The sequence below is a fragment of the Drosophila subobscura genome, chromosome dot (assembly GCF_008121235.1).
Source record: "Drosophila subobscura isolate 14011-0131.10 chromosome dot, UCBerk_Dsub_1.0, whole genome shotgun sequence".
Taxonomy (NCBI): Eukaryota; Metazoa; Arthropoda; class Insecta; order Diptera; family Drosophilidae; genus Drosophila; species Drosophila subobscura.
The window spans coordinates 1099204-1120396 of record NC_048535.1 but is presented as its reverse complement, the minus strand read 5'-3'; the positions used below and the strand labels follow the sequence as shown (position 1 = coordinate 1120396).

Sequence of the window (21193 nt, the reverse complement as noted above, 5' to 3'; positions counted from 1 at the left end):
CTCTTCGCTAGTGATCTGCTCATACGTTTTATTATCCATCAGAACAGAGTACGCTTTTAGTCATTAGACAACAGCGATGTAGTATGAAAAATAATAAGACCATTGTATGAATAGTTGGAACATAAGGAAAAATACTCGCAGGCACTCACACACCGATCTCAACAGGTATGCCATTATCCTATAATACATAAATACATACATACATATGTATACGAATATATTTAATAAATATACATTATCCTACATGTATATACGATAATGTATATTATCGTATATCGTATGTATATACGATAATGTACATGCAAATACGCATATGGATACATTCATGTTTCGTATAGAAATATTTATAAAAAGTGTTCCATGCGTATACGTATTGTACATATGTACATATGTATGTTTTTGAAAGAGAGAGAACTTTAAATGTATACAGTGGGTATATAAATACATTCAACAAAAGTTTCTCAAGAAAAATCAGATTTTTATTTATTTTTTTTTTTTGAAACCGTATTCTTTCTTTTTTACTTGCTCCCAGGCATTCAACGTTATTCGCGCAGACCAGTTCTGATATTGAAAAGTTTATACTATTTGCTAATTCCATGCTTTGCAATCAACCAATAAATCAACAAATGTGAAATATCGCGTAATGAAAACGGGCGCGATAAGCCCCTATGACTTAATCTATGGAAATCTCGAATTATGTTATATTGAACTATATGCATGTTGCATTGAATATGCATTGAATAAATGCATATTATATTGAATTAATATAAAAACAGAATACATATGTAATGTAGTCATATGATTGTTTTTATGTTCAGACACATGGATATATGTATGCATATGGGAATATTCATATGTATATATGTACATATGTGTATTATGTATAAATTACGTATAGCGATAACGTAAAAGGTTTAGTGTTAATAATTCCATGAAATATTTCAGTATGAATATCAAAGTTTATAAATAACTATATGCACCCATTTTCAAACGAGTACCCGTTGCTCTTGCGTGGGATCATTAAAGTGTTTAAATATACATACATACATAACAATTATTCTCTATAAAAATAAATATGTATATATGTATGTACATATGTATGTTGAACTGACGATTACTATGAAATCCCCCGCCTCTTCTGTAACAGATTACATCTGATTGTGAGTATTGCGATGTCAGAAAATACAGTATGTTAAATGGCTCATTTATAATGTATAAATTCTAATAAGGATGAATGTGTATGATGACCCGGTATGTATTACCATACATAAGCTTTTTCACGGAAGCAACTACATTGGTTTTTGACGTGCTACCTACATTAAGATGATGAAGCTGATAGAACCATAAAGAGAACACGCGGGGAAATACTCATGCGTACGTCCAAAAGGCGCTTAACAATTTTAATATGGAAGAAAAAATGAAACCAGAACAACATCTTTTGACACTGCGACGCCCTGTAGCGGTGATCAAAAAGAGATCAGGCCCTTTGGATGATGCGATTGACAAGATTAGTGTACCAGGAAAGGACTTGTCTATATTAAATGCAAGCAATCCTTCGGATGAACACTGCGGACCAACGAATATGGCCAGTAAGAATTTGGGAAGAGCTTCCCCTGGATCTAGAAGACGTCGTGGCAGCACTAAAGACAAAGAAAAAAAACGAGAGCGCTGGCTATTAACTCGAAAAACATGGAGATATATGACAGATGCTGGACGCAAGCTTCTACCGGAAGGAGCGCAGAGTGAATCGGACATTTCCTTAATTGAGGCACAATTTCAACGAGCCTGCGCCTCTGAGCCCCGCTTTATTTTATGGCGACGTAAGACATCATATCCAGGAGCAATAAACAATTCTAAGAGGCGGCTTAAAGTAATTTCTCGGCACACAAGTAGCAGTCGCTGTGGCGCGGACGCAACAGATCAACATATTAATGCCGATCAGACTATTGAGCTACTGCAGTCGTATCTGAAAATTCGCGATGCGTACAAAACAACAACCTTACTGGGAACCAAAACGGTTAGACCCGATCAGACATCATCGCCAAGTGCACATCGGCCGATTGGTAATACAAATGATAATATATTAAGAACCGATTATTGCGAAAAGTCACTTGAAAAAGAGCTCTTGTCTCGTTTAAAATTATTGTCAGAAACCCCCCTATTGGATCCTGTTGTGGGAGTAAAATTACAATTAGATAATCCACGACAAGATATTCTTGAAGATAAAGTACTATTGAGGCAAATATACAATTCCCTAAAAAAACAGCAACTTCATCGAATGTTACATTCCACAGAACCATCAAAACATAATATTGGTCGTGCCTCTTCACTTTCAAGTATATTGAAATTAAATAGCTACCAAAACAGCTATAAAAAATGCTTTTCCAGTGGAGTTAATAAAATAGTTGATTACCAAAGGTTGGATAATAGGCTGCACCAGAGCCCGACAAGCTTCGACAATTGTGATATCAGAACAAATCTGGGTGTGGCCCCAGATAAACATAGTTTGGAACCCCGCATCGCCCCGCTAGCAACTGATCTGTGGTCCAAAAAGGGCAAAACAAAAAATGAGGGGATTGAAAGGAGCTTCAACACATGCGGAACACAAACTACTTTTATACAGCTTAGCGAACTAAAACGAATGGCTAAGGAATTTGAGAAGACTTTGCAGCAGAGCAAAGATAGTTCTGAGCCATCTTTTCTGGGTGATGAGTTGTTAGAGAAACATGGTACGCTTTCAGATCGGAGAAAAAGCTCTATTGACAACGAAGATATTTCACAATCTGTAAGCAACACAATCAAGCGGTACTTAAGGATGGCAAGAAAAAAAACTGTAAATGATGCAGACGCAAGTCGATTTAAATCAATTAACTACGATAAAAATTTAAGAAATATTAAGGCAAAGGGTGAAATAAATCCTCCAGGAATGGATGAAGGCTTAAGCAAAGCTGTTCAAACACTAGAAGCATGGCCTCTTATAGCGTTGGAGTATATTCGTGGAAACGAGTGTATCAGAATCTTGCAAAACGCCCACATAGAATGGAAAAAGGCAGAGGATGAACGGACTAGAAAAAAAGTAGAGTGGGAAAAAGCTCAAAAAAAAAATATTGAAGAACATTTCCAGACTGCTAGCAACTCAAATACTTATAAGGAAGGTACAACATATTCGACATGCATTTCAGCACCTACATCTCCAAATAGTTACACAAGACTCGAGAAAACTATTAAAACTTCTACCGGCTTGCTGACTTCGAGCTCTCAATTTCTCTCGAATATTTGGCATGGCCACAGCGACCCCGGTAGCACTACTAATTTAATCACACTAAACGACAAACAAGGAAATATGAATCATGAAAATATAAGTAAGTATTAATACAAACTCTTTGAGTTAAGTGCGGGTCGGGGGATACTTTCATCTATACGTTAAAAACATCCCCGACTTCACTTCTTCTTCTTCCCGACTTTATAATTCCATTTGTGTAGGTATAAGAAAGGGGTTACGAACACACGTTGTGATTTTAGTTACATGTACCGCGAAACTACTAATACCCGATACTCAGTTAGTGCGAGATATTTGCACATACATATGTATCTGTTATCTTTTGATTTATGTAATGAAAAATTCACTACCTACGTACTGCACCTATCACGCAAGGACAGCACAATGTTAATGGGAATACTCAAAGGTACAGTCTGATTAAAAACACGTTTTGGTTTTGATGGTGTCTCAAATTTAGTTAGCGTTGTCTTCAATCTTCTTTGTGACTGTCAATTACGTACTGACATGCTTGTTTTCGATGGCAATGGCTTTGATTAAATAATTCGAATTTGTTCCTTTAGTGATAGGGATTTACGTGATTCCGACACGCTAGCACGCACATTTCCCTTACCTTGTTGGTTTACACTACCAGACAAGATTTGTCTTCAAAGAGCCAAAAGAAAGAGCGAAACTGTCTGAAGATATTTTGTTTTTTCTACGGCAGAATATTTTTATTCAAGTTTTTAAAAGCTGGTATTTCTTTATGTTTTTTTTAGAGGTAGCGGTTCTCTTTTTACATAAGTTATGGTTATGGTTGTAAAGAGCTTTGAGAAACATGACCGGGTGCCAAAATATAATAGTTGTCCTCGTTTGCTTTGTTCTCAGTTGGGCGCTTGGGCCAGCAAACCTTCCAAAAGGTATTTCATTCCATTTTCAGATCCGGGTTCCCTCCATAGATTTTAATGGGCAATAACTTTAAAAAAAATAAAGGACTCATAATATATTTTTCGACTGTTCCTGAGTTTTTAAAGGCAAAATGTTGTAAAAAATATCGCAAGAAAATCACAATTTTGGCATTTGAAAGCATGAAAGCGGAGGGACGGACGGACAGACAGACTTGGCTATATCGACTCGGCTATTGATGCTGATCAAAAATACACATATTTTATGGGGTTGGAAATGGTTCCTTCTGTGCGTTACATATGTACATCCAATATTGTGCCCAAATCCAATATACCCTATTTACTTTTCGAGTACCGGGTATAAAAATCTGTTCCGTAAGGAAAAAAGAGTTAAATTTTTTCGAGTAGTGCTATTGTTCCTGCTCTATTAGTTCGCATATTTATTGCTTTATTCGTTCAGCGGCTCAGTGGAACTGTCACCATAGCTCCACATCAGGACTGTAGGAAGACGTTTAAATTTGGGCCCGTACCGATGAGTTCAATGGTAGTGTCTCAATTTCAAGAAGTTTCTCATTTCCTGATACACAGATACAATTTGGCTTATCTTATCTTTGAGCGAGAGAAAATAGGGACATTCTGGCACCATAGCACCTATCAATATTAGACTAGTATTCGAATGCGAGTCGAAGGAACGAAGAGGATCCAAATGCTATATGTATGTATGTACATATTGGCGTTGTCGATCAAAATAATTTACAAATTCGAAGACGTAAACAAGCAAAATTTCAGTAGTTTGCTCCGATAATTCACTTGAATGTTCAAATAATCATCTAGATCCGTCCCGATGAACAGATCGATGAAAAAAAAACCAAAACCAACCAAAAAAAGTTTTGGTTGTGTCTCAATATCAGGTAGTTGCACTTTCTTCTGATTTCAAACATCTCTCTTATATTATTAGCGTTGTTGGTAATGTTTAGCAGTGTCGAGTGAGCATTCGCAGTTGTCTCCTTTCCAATCGTCTAGGTTGATTTCGTTAACTGCACCGATATGCACATTTATGTTATCATCTTTGATCGTCTGCCCTTAAATCTGGCTGGATATGATCGCGTTACAAATTTTTAAAATAGAATAAAGTTCTGTCGCAAAACCCGTGATATGAGAATTGTATATGTAAATATATAGAAGATTTATAACTCTAAAGAGTTCGACACAGAATTTGGTAGTATGGTAATGGTAAAGACTCTAGTTGCGTTAAATCCATTAGAATGAATCGAATGACATTGATTTTCTGTGAAAATTTCTGCTAAGCAAACATGCTCTTACAAGTAGTAAACACCCAAATAACAAGGTGTTTTATAATCGAAACAACAGCCAACCGTTTGCTCTTTTTTAATTGTTTAATAGTTATTACTCTAACCTCGCTGACTATATACAAACAAATAATCCTTGCTAAAATTTCAGATCTAAGAAATGTAACAAGCAATATGCAAAAGTCCAAATCTTTGTCTAACGTTGGGCAATTTGTAACGAAAAAACTTTTGAGAAGTCGTTCCAAAAGCCAAAATAAGCCTCATTTACAACAAGAGCTCTCAACAGCTTATCAAAAATGGTTCCCTTCGGTAAGAAATTGAATTTAAAAACACTATTAAAAAAAACGCACCTATATATTTATCAACAATGAAATTGCATTTTTCTGACCGACTTGGAGCTGCGCAAAGTCATAATAGGTTTATTAAAAAGTTATATGTATATACATATTTTTTTTTTTTAATTCTTTTTTTTTAATTTAAGAAACTTAAAAAATTTGATTTAAATTAAATTAATTAAACTTCATTTAAACGCTCCAGACCCTTTCTGAATAAAATTGTATTTCACTTTTTTGTCTGTCTGATCCTAAACATCATAAACACGAGAATATAGAATCTTACTCCTAGACATCTTACCTGACACTTTACCACTTCCTGTTGCCTTAAATCGACCGTTTTTATAAAAATGTAGATAAATATACCACCTGATATTTTAAAAACGGTAAGCTGCTGTTAGTATATTTTCTGGCAAGCACTCCGGCCATTCCAAAGATGCCAAAGCTCTGAAAAAAATATTTAAGTCCCTGAGTCTTTCAGAAAAAGTGTGTAATGCCAGAGTTTAATTTCATTTCATATTATTTTATTTTATAAAACTATTCGCAGGAGAACTGTTTGTGGATCTCAGAAAACAATGAAAAGTTTCAGATTGTGGAAACTTTACTTATGAATTTATCGAAAACGGAAACAGACTTCCTGAAGCATTTTGTCCTGGAAAAAATAAAGGAACTAAATATTGGCAGTAATCTAGGTAAAAAGGAATAATTTCAGATGAGAGATATCGTTCATTTTCGAAATGGCATTACATTCAAAGAATACATTTGTCAGTACCATCGTTAAAAAATATAAACTTTTTTATTCGAAAGTTATTATTAATTTCCATTTATCTTCCCAATTTAAACAGATTTAGATTTGGAAAGAAAATCACACAAGCGACGAATTATACCGAAGAAGAAGTCATTAACAACAAGTTTTTTTGATATTGGAAGGAAATATGAACACAGTAAGATTCTTATTTTGGACTACTAGTATGTTTGAATCCCGGTATTCGAAGAGTTTGTGGTTCTAGAAGTAAACTGGGGTGTGTGATGTGCATAACTCGCAGAAGGAAACGATTTCCACCCGGGATCACATTTCTGCCGTCCGCCCTTGTACTTCTTGTTTTACGTATATTTCGCATTGAGGTCAGCAAACCAACAACGTAGAGAAAATTATTTATTATTAATTGTACCATACAATTGAGTACCGGGTAGGCCAGTAATGACGCGGCTTTCGAAGCGTCTCACAACGTTTATCTTCGTTTAGTTTGGTGTTTGTATGTACAAAAGAAGTATCCAGTATAGTAATTACATTAACCCAAATAAATTTCACATTAAATTGTATTATAATTTGTACACGTTAATAATTAAAATTTTCAATATGAAGACGGCCAGGAAGTATTGTTTGGAACCTCTTTAGAATGCTGCTTATCAAGATCCAGAGATTCTAAACGGAGCGATATCGTTCAGACTCGAACACGATCAAAGCACTCACTGATGTCTGTGTTTCAAGGAACTGGTAACGGCACTGGAAGTCATATCAAGCTGAATGAAAGTGTAAGTGCTTATGGCTATGGAAAAGATGTATCTTAATCTGGATAGTGTAAGATACTTCACATATGTGATAAAAGAAAGCGCTACCTCTAAAAAAAAAACAATTTTTTAAAAAGTCTTTAAAAAATGTCTAACACAGAAAAAAAAACTTAGTTCTTTAAACAAATTGAAAAGCGGAAATTAAAAGTTCGATTTTGCCGAGTAGTGAAATTGGTGGGAGTCTGATAAATCAGGCTCTATGTCAAGTAAAAATTATTCAAAAAAAGTTCTGCCGTAGAAAAAAAAATTGTCTTCAGACCATTTCTAAGTCCCATATCTTTCATTAAAAGTGGCTTTCGTTCCTTAAGGAAAAATTGTTTCGGGTACTTAAATTATGTGTAAACGCAAACCGCTACCTCTGAAAACCCCTTTACAAAAAATACCAGATTTCAAGTGTATATATACAGCTGTGTTCAATGAAATAGTAGTGCCGCACCTCACCACTTTCAAAACTATTTTTAAGACATTTTCAATCATCCAAATTAAACAAGTGATACCTTTTTAGAAAGCCTGGAATGTACATATTACGAACCAGAAGGAATTTTGGATTAATTGCATTCCATCTTCTTGATTTACATGACTTTGCAAAATTACCCATGAAAAGTGCTGTTCAATGAAATAGTAGTGAATTTTTTGAAAATCTAAAAAAAAACCGAAACTTAAGTTAATACCTATCTTTCATATTCTACATGTTTCTTGAGGTTTAATATTTAGTTTTTTAATAATTTTGATTTAGTTATTTCCTTACTCCCGCCTGGAAGGAATTAATAAGGTCCTGCCCAAGCTCAAATAGGATTTTAGCCAATCCTTTTTCAACCACTGGCTCTAACCTTACTCTGGATCCCGGAATTGCATTTATTATAATGCATTTAGCATTTCCCCATAAGATTTTGATAACATTCAGATTCAGGGACTGATTTGAACATCGAAAATCGCCGATCTTTTCAGATGAAACCCAATTTCCCCACCCAGTTGGCGAGCTTTCTTGAGTATTTAGGATCATTATCTTGTTGAAAGCTCCTTTTCAAAGGTTTTTTCAACTGGAATATGAATGTAATGTATGAAAAAGCATGCTGGCCCACACAATTTTGTAAAATGCTCCAACTAGGAGGCTAGGAAGTACCACTTCATGTGGACTGGAGCTCATAAGGATCAGCCCAACATGCCCAATACCGTTTTTTCAAGAATTTGAACACTAATCTGATGTCTGTGAACGCCAAACCTATTCTTTTTGTTATTTCTTACCATATTATACAACTTTACACTCATCAGTCAAAAGTATTTTTTTTTTTTCTCTTCGACACAGCTCAGCCACATGCGTTCTTGCAAACTTTAGCTGTATACCCCTATACTCTCAGAGACAAACGCGTAGCTTTCTGGGATTTCTTGCAATTAAATAATATGAAGTCATTCGTCAACGAGCTGTCATCACACTTACAGTGTGATATAAAATTGTTTTCATAATTTTTGAGGATATTGAAGACCTTGACCTTGCCTTCGACCATCTTCGACCATCTACTAAAAGACAATTTTTTCGCATAAAAAATCATTTTTCAGGGTGCTTCTTTTAGTTTAAACTATTAAATATAACAGTAAAAGCACATTCAAATTAGTTTTGAAGTCCATTATACCTCCTGATTTTAGTTTTTAGTCTAATTCTAAAGTCTCCCATATTGGACCGTTCAATGATTACTTCTACGCTCCAAAAACAAAAGTACCGCTATATTCAAACATTTCTTTCATCAAAATATTCAATATATAAACTAAGCTTACTGATGGTAACTCTTTTGAATTGATTTAATTTGTTTTTTAATTTTTTTTTAATACTTGCACCCAGCACTACTATTTTATTGAACAGCAGTTTTCATGGGTATTTTTCTAAATTCATGTAAAACAAGAAGATGGAATACAAATGGAATAAGATTTCATCGGGTTTATAATGCTTACTTTCCAATCTTTTCAAAAAGGTATAAATTGTTTAATTTGAAAGACTGGAAGGGTCTCAAAAATAGTTGTGAAAGTGATGGGGTGCGGCACTACTATTTCATTGAACACAACTGTATGTATGTGTGTAAATATAAATAAACCCCTGCGCCATAAACTTAACTTTTATGCATTTATATATTTGCCAGGTTCGGTCATGCGAAAGTTTGCCAACCAAGTCTATGGAGTGTGGATATATCGAGACGTCGGAACGCTTTCGTGATTCTTTGAATTATTTAAATAAACCATCCTCCTCCATGTCTCATTATGATATGGAACATAATGAACTAGATTTCGATAAAACTTTACACACTCCATCTCATTTAAATGTACCGATATTTATTATAAATTGCATGGACTATTTGGAAGATAACGGTCTGCAAAAAATTGGAATTTTCCGTGTCAGTACGTCTCGGAAGCGGGTTAAGCAAGTATGTTTTTAATAACTATTTAAACTTCAAAAAAATATTGGGCATTTAATTTACAACAATGACATTTTATCACACTAGTTGCGGGAGGAGTTTGACAAAAACTCTCATATGAGAATTCCCCATGAAACTTGTCCCCATGATGTTGCTACCCTTCTCAAGGAATTCCTTCGAGATCTTCCAGAACCTCTGCTTTGCAGTCGACTCTACACAACATTTTTAGAAACCCAAAGTACGTATTATACATAATATAGAAACGTATATTTTCGTATATGTTTTCTAACTTATTGAATTTTTAGGGATTCGAAATCGCCGTTTACAATTGGAGGGTATTTCACATTTAATAAAACTGCTGCCTATTTCACATAGAGATACGCTGTATGTCTTACTGCGGTTTCTGGCAAAAGTAGCGGCACATAGCGATGATATATGCGACAGCGATGGAAATATTGAGATAAATGGCAACAAAATGGATAGCAGTAATCTGTCTACAGTTTTCGCTCCAAATATTTTGCGTGGTTTAGATCAAGCATCAGCTAGAGATAGAGAGCAGGATCATATGAACGACGCAATAAATGTAGTCAGGTTGGCTATAATATTCCACTTATAGGTATTTACTTTCACCTAACCAGAACTAAATTATTTAGAACTATGATTGACCATTACGAAGAAATATTTAAAATATCAGCAGACTTTCTTGACGTTATTTACTCACATATGTTAGATGCATGTCCAGACATATTGTATGGGTTAATTTCAACCAAAATAAATGGATCACAATGGTAAGAATATGAATGAATATACAGAGCTCAGATACATATACATATGTACATACATATGTACATACATACATACATAGATACATAGTCGAAGCGATTTTAAGTATTGTTGTGTGCAGGGCCGTGCCAAGAAATATTTCCGACCATGTCGAAGTTGTAAAGTGCAAAATGTGATAGTTTCTAGTCTAAATCAGCGCCCGATTGTTGGCGCACGGGCCGAGTGCCCCCTTTTGCCACAACTTATTTTCCTGTTGTTTGAAATTGTAGTCGTAATTCTTGGTATACTCGTAACGCTCGATTGCTGAACCGCTGCAATTTGGCCAAACCTCGCAAAATCTACTCACACAGTTACATCCTGTTTGGTACGTTGCTGGCCCAGCATCCAAACTTAGATCAAAACAGTCTAATATCACTTAACTTTACAGCAAGGTTTTAATTTCAGAGCTTAATTCGCTGCTCTTGTTGCATAGTGCAATTTAAGAATGTTTATTATTTAACTTTGTATATTCTACTTTTTTCATAAGGCACTTGAATCATTCAGATGAGTCGTCAATAGTTCAAAACAGCGACGCGGCAAGCTCTGCAGATGAGGTTTTCGACTCGAGACATGCTAATCGGTAATAATATTTTCATTTTATTTTTAAACCCGGTACTCGAAGAGTAAATAGGGTATAGTGTATTTGTGATCAAAATTGGATGTATGTAACGCACAGAGCATCAATACCCGAGTCGATTAGGCCATGTCTGTCTGTCCGACAGTCCGTCTGTCTTGTTGAGCGCCTGGATCTCACAGACAATAAGAGCTAGAGCCATTCAATTTTTTCTCCAGACTGCTGTATGCTCACACTGATACAAGTGTATTTAAAATATTGGCCCCGCCCCCTTCGGCCAATGTATCCACATTTTGAAGATAAGAGAAATCTAAAAACGACATTCCTCACCTAGTTGGGATCAGATTGGATGATTATTATAGCCAGAATGAAGAAATTAATTTTCAGTGGCTACCCACACCCCGTCCAGCAGCCTTTTTATATTTTTGCCCAGTCTCTCATTCCACACTCGGCTTTATGCAATGTGAGGTTCTAGGGGAAGGGGCCGAGCTAAATCAGCGTGTTGGAGTAGATGACATGTATATGTAAAAAAAATTTAAAATTTAAAAAAAAAACGAGAAGAGACGCTTCTTACGCGTCACAACTTTTATACCCGGCACTCAGTACTACATCTGCAACTTAGCGGTTATTTGTCAAACTTTACATTTTTTCTTCATCTGTCATCTACATCAACAACACTACTCACGCCAACACGCTCCTTTAGCTCGCCACCCTCCCCTAGAGACACACTTTGCAGGGTCAGGGCAGAGTCGCGGCAGAGGCAGCGGCAGAGACGTGTCAGGGGCACAGGCCATAAACTGCGCAAAGCAGAGTGTTCTGCTATAAGCTGCGGGACGGGGTGGGTTTGGCCACTGAAAATTTCTTCATTGTGGCTATAATAATGATCCAATCGGATCCCAATTTGGTGATCTGATAGATATGGTCATTCCCTACGGAATGGCGTTTTTAGTTTTCTGTTATCTTCAAAATTGTAGATTTGGGAGGTTTTCGCCCTTTTGCGGGGAGGAAGGGGGCGGGGCTCATTTTTGAAATACACTGGTTTCAGTGTGAGCATACAGCAGTCTGGTGCCAAAATTTGGTGGCTCTAGCTCTTATAGTCTCTGAGAACTAGCCGACAAACAAGACGGACAGACGGACAGACGGACGGATGGACAGACAGACATGGCTCAATCGACTCGGCTATTGATGCTGATCAAGAATATATAGGGGTCGGAAACGTTTCATTCTGTGCGTTACATACAACCGTTATTCGCACAAATACAATATACCCTATTTACTCTTCGAGTACCGGGTATAAAAAAAACCACTAAGGTCCAGACGTCCTGCTGAGTACCGGGTATACAATTTGTAATTCGTAAGAAGATTCTCACACGTCCCTTCTCGTTTAATTCAATGATCAATTATATGGTTTACAGGTATGGCTCTGTTGGTCAGAATGATAACGAATTTGATAAACGAAAATCGGAAAATCCCGTTGATGACGAAGGGTTGCGAAGTTATCCTAAGCTTGCTTGTAACGACGCGCATAAGGATGAGCGGAAAGACGAAACTTTAAAAGTATTCTCTGCAAGTCTTAAAATATCGTTACCGGAGCAATCATTACAATACAAGGAGTCCGTTAGAGACAAGGGTAATTTGAAATCTACGAGTAGCATACGATAATCTATATTTATTTACACATTATTAGATAGTGAAACAGCAGGGAACTGGCCTTCTGAGCCCAGATTGCCAGCAAGCATATCAAATATTGGTTGCGCAACATTAAGTGCAAAGGCAGCAGAATTCGAAAAAAATGCAACATGCAACAATCTTCCATCTTATGGAACCCAAGATATAGAATTAAGAAAGAAACCTCTATACAAACGGCAGCAGTTGATATCCAGCTCCAGGAAAAAAAACAAAATGTAATGCTCTGGAAAAAATGACTGCAGCAATAATAACCGTCAAGTTTGCTGTTTATAAGTACATATATTGTAATAATCTTAAGTATAAGAATGTTTTTTTTTATTTTAACAAAATATACTCTTAAACTCTTTGCAAAAGTCTCTTTCCCGTACAGTCTATTTTAATTAAACATGTGTATATATGTATATGTATATATTATAACAATATTGAATACGTGGTAATAATTAGCACTTTTTTCTTATTGTAAATTACAAACAGCTTTAGCATAAGATTGTATTCACAGCCAATTATTAAACGTAATATAAATATTGTTTCGTTTTCTTCACATGCCCTTTGCCACCGACTTAAAGCTATTATTGTTCTAAAGTTTTAAAAGTTACTTAATTAAGTTGTGTACTGTACGTCTTTCCAGTTTCATATATTCTTATTATGATAGATGCATACATATGTACAAATCTGTGTGCGTGTGCACACTAAAAAATAAAAATACAATAACAATTATAATTACCTTCTTAAAGAATATCTATTTTATTGCAATGAACCCAATAACGGCGCATATAAAAAATTTAATCTATTATCTTTATCTTTCCTTTCTATCTCAGGCTTAAAGAAAAAACGTACCGCTATGTACCTGCTTGTGAAAATACTCATTTACGCCAGTTTCGCTATTACATTAAAACAAATTTAAGCTTACTATTACTGACCATAGTAAATTTACATGTACACATGTATTTATGGATGCCCATAAGTATTTAACCAAACAGAAAAGCTTTGTTCAGTACTCAGTGGGCTTTGTTTTTTCAATCGACTTCCACCCAAATAGACCATATAGAGTGAGAAGCCTTCGAATATTCCATACATACATATGTACATAAACTTAAACCATAGTTTTGGTTACGATTGTTGGGCCGCTGGCGCTGAACACCAGCTTTGTTTGGCCAGTGCAAGGTGTTTTGCATTGTGACCATATATTAGACTTTTGTTTAAATCATATATTAGAAATTTAAATTAATAATGTTTTAAAAAGGGCACATGCAATATCATCTATTGAAATAACTTTTTTTTTCATATCTCATGTACGAAAGCCAGGAATATATTTATGTATATATACATATGTATATATACATACATATATACATATATACATATACATATCTATGTACATTTACATATATGCAAATATATGTAATTACATTTGTATCTTAGGTATGTATGTACATCATATACATAATTAATTTTTTTGACTAGTCATGTAATTTAACGATATTACATGTTTGTAAATTAATGTATTATTGTTGTCACTATTCCTTATATTGTCATATGATATTTTTTAGATATCATATCCCAATAATGATTACTCTACATTTCTTACTTAAAGTTACGTTACTTAAAATACAAAAATAATAAGCCGAAGAGATAATGTCTAAAGTACATTTTTGTAAGCAAGACGGCTACATATACAATGTATTTTAGATCTGATCAAATTGCTTTAAAATCAAATAAAATAAGCACACACACACTTCTCACTAAAAATATTAAATTTCAGTGTTTAGTAATTCATTATCGAAGCACCGTGAAGAATGACATATAATACGATTGTGCTTAGTTTGTTGCCGGTTAATAAATAAAACGTTATTCCTATATACTTAGAGCATGGCATCGTTGCTCGACTTATTGTATTTAATTTTTTGGTTCATCGATTGGTTTAAAGATTTACATTTTGTGTGTGTCAGTGTCTTTATGTAGATATTTGTTAAGGTACTTATATTTATGTAATAATCAATATGATGGCATGCCCAAGCCTCACGAGTGTCCATCCAATTTATGACATTTTGGCGATAGATCATGACCCATAGTCACGATTTGAGTTAGCTGAGTATTCATCGATATAACGATTTGATGCTGAAAATAAATATGATAATAAAAATCTTGGAGAAGGGTTTATGGAAAACCGGTTTACTTACAGTCTTCCATTAAAATAACTTGAGTATTTTCTATATTTGTACTAGATACAGAGTGTGGAATTAAATTTAGTTCGTCATCGTTCCATCGAGACCTGGCACTAGAACGAGTTACAGCCATAGTTGGAGCTGAGTAAAGGCTCAAGTTGGTCGGACTTATTACACCAGACATTGAGGAAATAGAACCAGCGTATCCCAGCAGCTGGATGTTGTAACGTACAGATACATTAAGAAAAAGGTCAAAAATGTAATAAAATGTTCAAGCTATGGCTAATCTATAGAGTGAATAGATAAATAAATACTTACCGATGAAGATTGTGAATGAAAGTGGTTAAAATATTCCCTGCCATTGGATGATGGATACATTTGGGTAGTTATACGACTCAAGGAGCTGGAAGCTGCTGGTGAAAGCTTACATCGTCCATTTTCCAGATAGGGGTTTGTCGACAAGGGTGCCTGAGGTTGCGGTTGGGGTGGTTGGGGTTGTGGTTGTGGTTGCGGCGAAATGGATGTCACTAGAGTAGTACAGTGAACGCTATGTGAACTGGAATCTGTATTAATTGGACTGTTGTTGCCTTCCATGGTGTTTGTATTTCTACTATTTTCTGGCTCCAAGCCTATTTTTGCTACGCCTAGGCTATTATTAGGTGTATTCGGAGAATGGTTTGTCGAACCCGATGGAGAAGGAGGTGAGTGAACCATTGCCAAGTCTCCGCTAGTCCGTATTATTGCCACTGGTCGTGCCATCGGTGGCAGCATCGGAGGCAGCATTGTACTATGATAATGAGCAGCTGGCGAAGAAGCCAATTTCGAATTCCTTAGTTGTTGATGAATTTGAAAATGCGAGGGGTGGCTATGAGAGACGTGCGTATGCGGATGGGCATGCTGAAACGCATGATCAATAGTTCCTGTCGATATTGTTGTTGAGTGACCAGCATCTTGACAAACGTATGTGACAAAGTCAGAAATGTCATGGGATTCTGTAGAATATTTGTCCGCAACAACACGGTGACACTGGTCTTCGTCAACTATCGTAGAAGACCTTACATTGCCATGCTGGGGGTAATACAGTGTATTGACTGGGCTGATAGAAGTCGACAGCAATGAAGAGCAATTCGGGTGTGAAATACCTAAATAAATTTAAAAATGTGTTAAATAAAATTATTAACAAAAAATAGTTTTTTTGCACTTAGTACATATGTATGTACATATATGTATGTACATATACATACATATGTATGTAGGTACATAAGGCCACACCTTCTGGAGCTCGGAATTGCGGTGTTGGTCTACTGTTAAGCGACGTGTAGCGGTGCAGCGAGATGGCAGAGTCCGAATTGGCTGTTGGCTCTCCATTTGAGTTATTACTTTCTGTTGCTCGAAGGATTACCGAAAAGCTACTGGTGCAGTTTTCAACTGAAGTACTGGGCCGAGAAACAACCGGAGGCGAGTTACTTTGATCGACTTTACTAGCATCAGTGGACGCGTCATTAGGCACTTCTGCGTTTAGTAACGGACTTTGTGATAAATGCAAGCTCCTCTGATCTACAAAGTCAACTAAACAGAAAATATGTTAAGTTTTGGCATATTTTAAACTTTGCTTAGAAATACTAACTACTATAACCACCAGGAACTGGATTAGCTACAATTGCCGCAGCTTGAACTAAACTCTGGGAGCCAGGCATTGAAGATTCTGAGTTAATATGATATGTGTTGCAATCATAGGCAGCTCCCACGTTTTCCCTTTTAATAAGGTTTGAGTGGAGATTATTGTCACTGATGTCATCCAATATTGAATCTGAAAATAAGCATTTTACAATCGCCCCGACATTAATTTGTTTATTTTATAAAATTACCTTTCGACAATTTCCAGAGTTCCTGCGATGAGAAAACACCAGTCGCTAAAATAATATCATTACACACAACTCCATTATAAGGATTATGTCTCACGCCTTCATTTTTCATATCAACACCATCTTCCTTGTTCTCCAAAGGAATACAATTGCGAGTATATTGTGTCACATTTGTAGACCTGGAATCCACTGATTGTCCTGTTGACAATGCCTGATTGACCGAATTATGAGTGTTTATGAAGTTAGCCAAATATAAATCCAACTCTCTGACAGAGACATTAATATGGTACGGATTGACACAAAGTCCTGGATGCAAGCATTCGGGGTTCTTTTCTAAGCGCTCCCCATCTGTGCTTTCCAGGGGAATTGCTTTAAAAAGAATAACCATGACCAAGTCAAGTCGCCAAACTTTATCAGCTTGACGTAAACAGTCTATGCGTCGCATTTTGCCTTTTTGATCTGGATTTGATAGAACACAAATTGATTTACGTTTGCCGATTATTGATTGCACGAAATCCTCCCGACTCTCTTGTGTTATATCTTTTCTAAGTTTTCCAAGTAGGCGGGAAGCCCATTTTTGTTTGACTTCCGTCTTCTCATTCTAGAAATTAAAATTGTGAAGATTGAGGAATAATAGTAATTGTAGTTTATTTTGTTGTTACTACCTGAAGTTCGTCCTTGCAATGTCTTTCCTCTTCTAATGACATTCGTTTTTCGTGTTTTTTATAATATTTTCGTTTGGCGGCTTGTAAGTTAAACCAAGAGTATGAGAATGATTTGACATACGGTAAAAGCGCTTCAATAAAGGGGTGAAATTCATCCTAAATTTGAAAAAAAAAAAAAAAAAAAGGAACAACTTCAGTATGATTTTATATTAAATTATATTCAATATTAAAAGCTTCACATGTGCATCTAAAAAATTCGTTTTGGTTGTAAAACAGAAACTAAACTAGACTTGAGAAAAATACACAGAGACATAGAGAGGCGTCGTTACACAGGTAAATGGTAAACCAACTGCAACAATAGAAAAGCGAATGACTTATGTAAAATGTACTCCCAAAAGGAATTACTTTTTAAATGTAACAGAAAACGGAACACTGTTTTGGGTTATAGAATAGTAATGATTAAAGTTTACTAGGATCGCAATCAAAGATCATCTATAATATTTTACGAGTACACTTACAATACTAGTCAATAGCCAGTACATGTATTGAGTGATATTATAGATATGTACGTAGCAACGTTATTTCGTCAAGCATTCCCAAAAAATGAAATTAAATATTTCAATCAGGGGGGTAGGATGCAGATGCCAGAACTAACCATAAATGACTCCACAAAAAATTTAATTATGTAAATTACCTTCGAAGCGCACAAAAAGCTAATTCCTCTTAAAATAACAAACACAACTTTGGAGCCCGAACATACATATGTACATATGTACATATATAAATATGTACATATGTATGTAGATAAATATATTTTGCACGTAGAAAAAATTAAGTTCTGTGCAAAGGATTAAGCACTTTGTATCCATAAAACAGACATTTATACACACACTCCCGATCAATGAAATAGACTCGGGAATTTTCCATCTAAAAAATCATTTTTAAAATCCCACTACGAATAGATAAGGAACAAATTTTTTTTTCATTAATCAAGACTTTTTTTATTTAAAAAATAAAACAATTAGACTTCTAAATAAGTAGTTTTTTTTTTTATGAATTTTGTTGTGTGAGTACCCGAAAATACTAGTCATTTTTAGCTCTCTTAAAACTAGAATATTAGAAAAAATGTTCCTAGTATTTATTTTTGTAAAGGTATTTGTTATTAAGGAAGAGAGTCCTGAATAATTAAAAATGTATTTTTTTTATATTCATTAGTCGCTGGATTTTCAAAATGATTTTTCATATGGATAATTCCTGACCAGAGTTAATTTCATAGATCGGTAGTGTACAAATACTTATGCATATCGTGTATACTCGTGTCCGACCATGCCGAAATTGTTTCATATTATTCATTGCTAACAAATGTATGTACATATATGTATATAAGTAACACTTTAGCATCCCTGCTAGTGTATATATAGTCAAATCTGATTAAATTAAATAAACTGTCTGAAAATATGATTAATGTAACAAACGTATAAGAACTATGTGTGCATATGTCACCAATATAGTGGAATGAATTGAAATTCGATCATTGATGTGTGCAGTGTTTATTTAAATAATCGTATACATACAGATAACACAGAGACATCAAGATATAAATTGGAATACCAAGTATTATTAAGACTTTAATTACATTTAAATTTGTTTAATATTTGATGAGAATATGGTTTGCGCATTTCTTTTCCTAAGCATCCAGAGTTAATTTCATACCTGACGATAAAATTAGTAAAGATTGATTATTGAAACCAATATTTTATTAAAATGGTAGTTATGAACGTATGTATATTTATGTATTTGGGTAATGCTCACTGAATTTTTTGCCAATTTGTTATATGCTCATCCCTACAATTACACAAAGTTTCTTCCACCCTCGCCATTAACAGGAAAATAATATCTACCCCAGAATAATCTTTATGAAAAATGTGTTTAACATTTTACCTGTCCTGTCGACGATGTTTGCAAATAAGAAGAAACGTCCGTCTCGATCATACAGCTTCTTAAAGTATCTGGTATGAACATACCTTAAGCAGTCTTTTGTTCATCGAATTGTTTATTGTTTGGAGTCCATTGTCCATATGTATCTATAATAGAAATTATAGAAAATTCACAAAGAAGATATTATATAAAACACATAAAATTAAGGCTAAGAAGAGTTAAATACCCTTGAAGATCGAATATTAAAATATTTTTGAAAAAGTTGGGTCTAATTCGGATATCAGGATAAGCTACATATGTCCAAACACATACATATGTATGTAAGCACATAAAGCTGCTGCATGTCTTAATTTTCTTAATTTAATTCACACAATTAATTATTTAATTTTCTTCACACAAAAATGTTGTTTTTTCACTGGTCTTCTGCAAATTGGCAGCATTAAGCACATGCTGACTTGTTTACTATCATACATATATATTAACAAACATACAAACATACATACATACATATGTACATATACATACATACATATATGAGTAGACGAATTTTACGATTAGTTTTTAATACAGAATACTATATACATACATACATATGTATAGTGCTTATATGAGCTGAAATTTTAGTCAAATTTGTCAGATATGATAGCTCGCACAATTCATCATCATTTTCCGGATAAAAGCCAATTGTGGTTAACGTTAACTGAAAAAGATTATACAATTCTATGTGGCTATTCTGCATTACACAATCACACAACATATCAATGTACATATATATGTATATTATACTTATGAAAATGTAATATATGTATGTATATGCACTTTAGCATAAATATGTGCCCCAGCATATGCATGTGGATGTCGAAAATGGATATTGTTTAATAGCTTATTACATATGTATGGTATTCACAGAATGCACACCTAGGATAAGTACACATGACACATGATAAATATACAAGAGTCACATATGTACAAACATACATATGCACATGCATATGTATTTTAGTGCTCCGAATTCTTCAACACAACCGAAATATGCCAGAGGGAGTTTCTGTATCCAAGGCTAGTACCTTCAGACTAAATTTAAATGTGGCAATCCAGTGGGTGAATCCGTATTCTACTGCTCCAATCTGTTGTGGTATCCAACTAACAAACAAATACATAGGTTTTGGGAGAGCCTAGTGCCTGTTACTTAGAAAACAAACGGAATCGTTCTATAAATGGATTCTCCAATGCCTGAGCGAACTTGGAGTGCAAGAGTGAGGCCTGCGAGAACGAGAGAGCTCATTGTAATTCAAAGTGCGCATGAGCGACAAAAAATGCTACAAAAGAATCTTGCGGATTGCAAGAAATGGCTATACCATCCACTGTGCCATGCATTCGATTAATAACGAACAGTGACTCTATAGTAATAAGTTATACGTTAAAATTTAAAATATTTTAATTTATCTTATTAGCCATATATGTATAGTACACATAGTTTTGCATTGTCGGATAGGTTGATTAGAATATATATAATTTTTTGATATGATTTTTTTTAGCATTACAACATTTTGGACTTGCTTCAAAATATCAATAAAATGAACAAAAATTTTGACTTTACGAATACTTATGTTATTCGTAAAAACAATAATCAACACAGTTGTTTCCATATAAATGCTGGTAACAGATAATACCAACATATTTTAAAAGACCCAG

At 34.8% G+C, this 21193-nt stretch overlaps 2 protein-coding genes across 8 annotated transcripts; one reads left to right on the top strand and one right to left on the bottom strand.

Moving 5' to 3' along the window:
- The first annotated feature begins 37 nt into the window (after positions 1-37).
- On the top strand, positions 38-13223 carry LOC117902982 (rho GTPase-activating protein 6). 5 transcript variants are annotated; one of them, XM_034814667.1, is made up of 16 exons: positions 48-165; positions 533-640; positions 946-1160; positions 1230-1251; positions 1324-3362; positions 5623-5780; positions 6351-6495; positions 6649-6747; positions 7170-7339; positions 9508-9789; positions 9868-10018; positions 10086-10371; positions 10434-10568; positions 11090-11182; positions 12592-12806; positions 12864-13223. In XM_034814667.1, exons 5-16 carry the CDS (start codon positions 1406-1408, stop codon positions 13082-13084), a joined length of 3912 nt encoding a protein of 1303 aa, XP_034670558.1. In that variant the 5' UTR covers positions 48-165; positions 533-640; positions 946-1160; positions 1230-1251; positions 1324-1405; the 3' UTR covers positions 13085-13223. The 5 variants fall into 5 exon arrangements, with proteins under 5 accessions (XP_034670560.1, XP_034670558.1, XP_034670556.1 ...); XM_034814665.1 differs by having other exon boundaries at positions 1230-3362; XM_034814666.1 differs by lacking the exons at positions 48-165; positions 533-640 and having other exon boundaries at positions 848-1160; positions 1230-3362.
- A 179-nt stretch (positions 13224-13402) lies between these two features.
- Positions 13403-20725, bottom strand: LOC117902989 (nuclear factor 1 A-type). 3 transcript variants are annotated; one of them, XM_034814700.1, is made up of 9 exons: positions 20566-20725; positions 19502-19644; positions 17561-17716; positions 16899-17496; positions 16658-16840; positions 16303-16599; positions 15349-16172; positions 15046-15244; positions 13403-14983 (listed from the first exon to the last, which is right to left on the bottom strand). In XM_034814700.1, the coding sequence occupies exons 2-9, from the start codon at positions 19580-19582 to the stop codon at positions 14925-14927; spliced, it is 2397 nt and encodes a 798-aa protein (XP_034670591.1). In that variant the 5' UTR covers positions 19583-19644; positions 20566-20725; the 3' UTR covers positions 13403-14924. The 3 variants fall into 3 exon arrangements, with proteins under 3 accessions (XP_034670591.1, XP_034670592.1, XP_034670593.1); XM_034814701.1 differs by lacking the exon at positions 20566-20725 and adding an exon at positions 19725-19745; XM_034814702.1 differs by lacking the exon at positions 20566-20725 and adding an exon at positions 19197-19273 and having other exon boundaries at positions 19502-19628.
- Between the last annotated feature and the right edge of the window lie 468 nt (positions 20726-21193).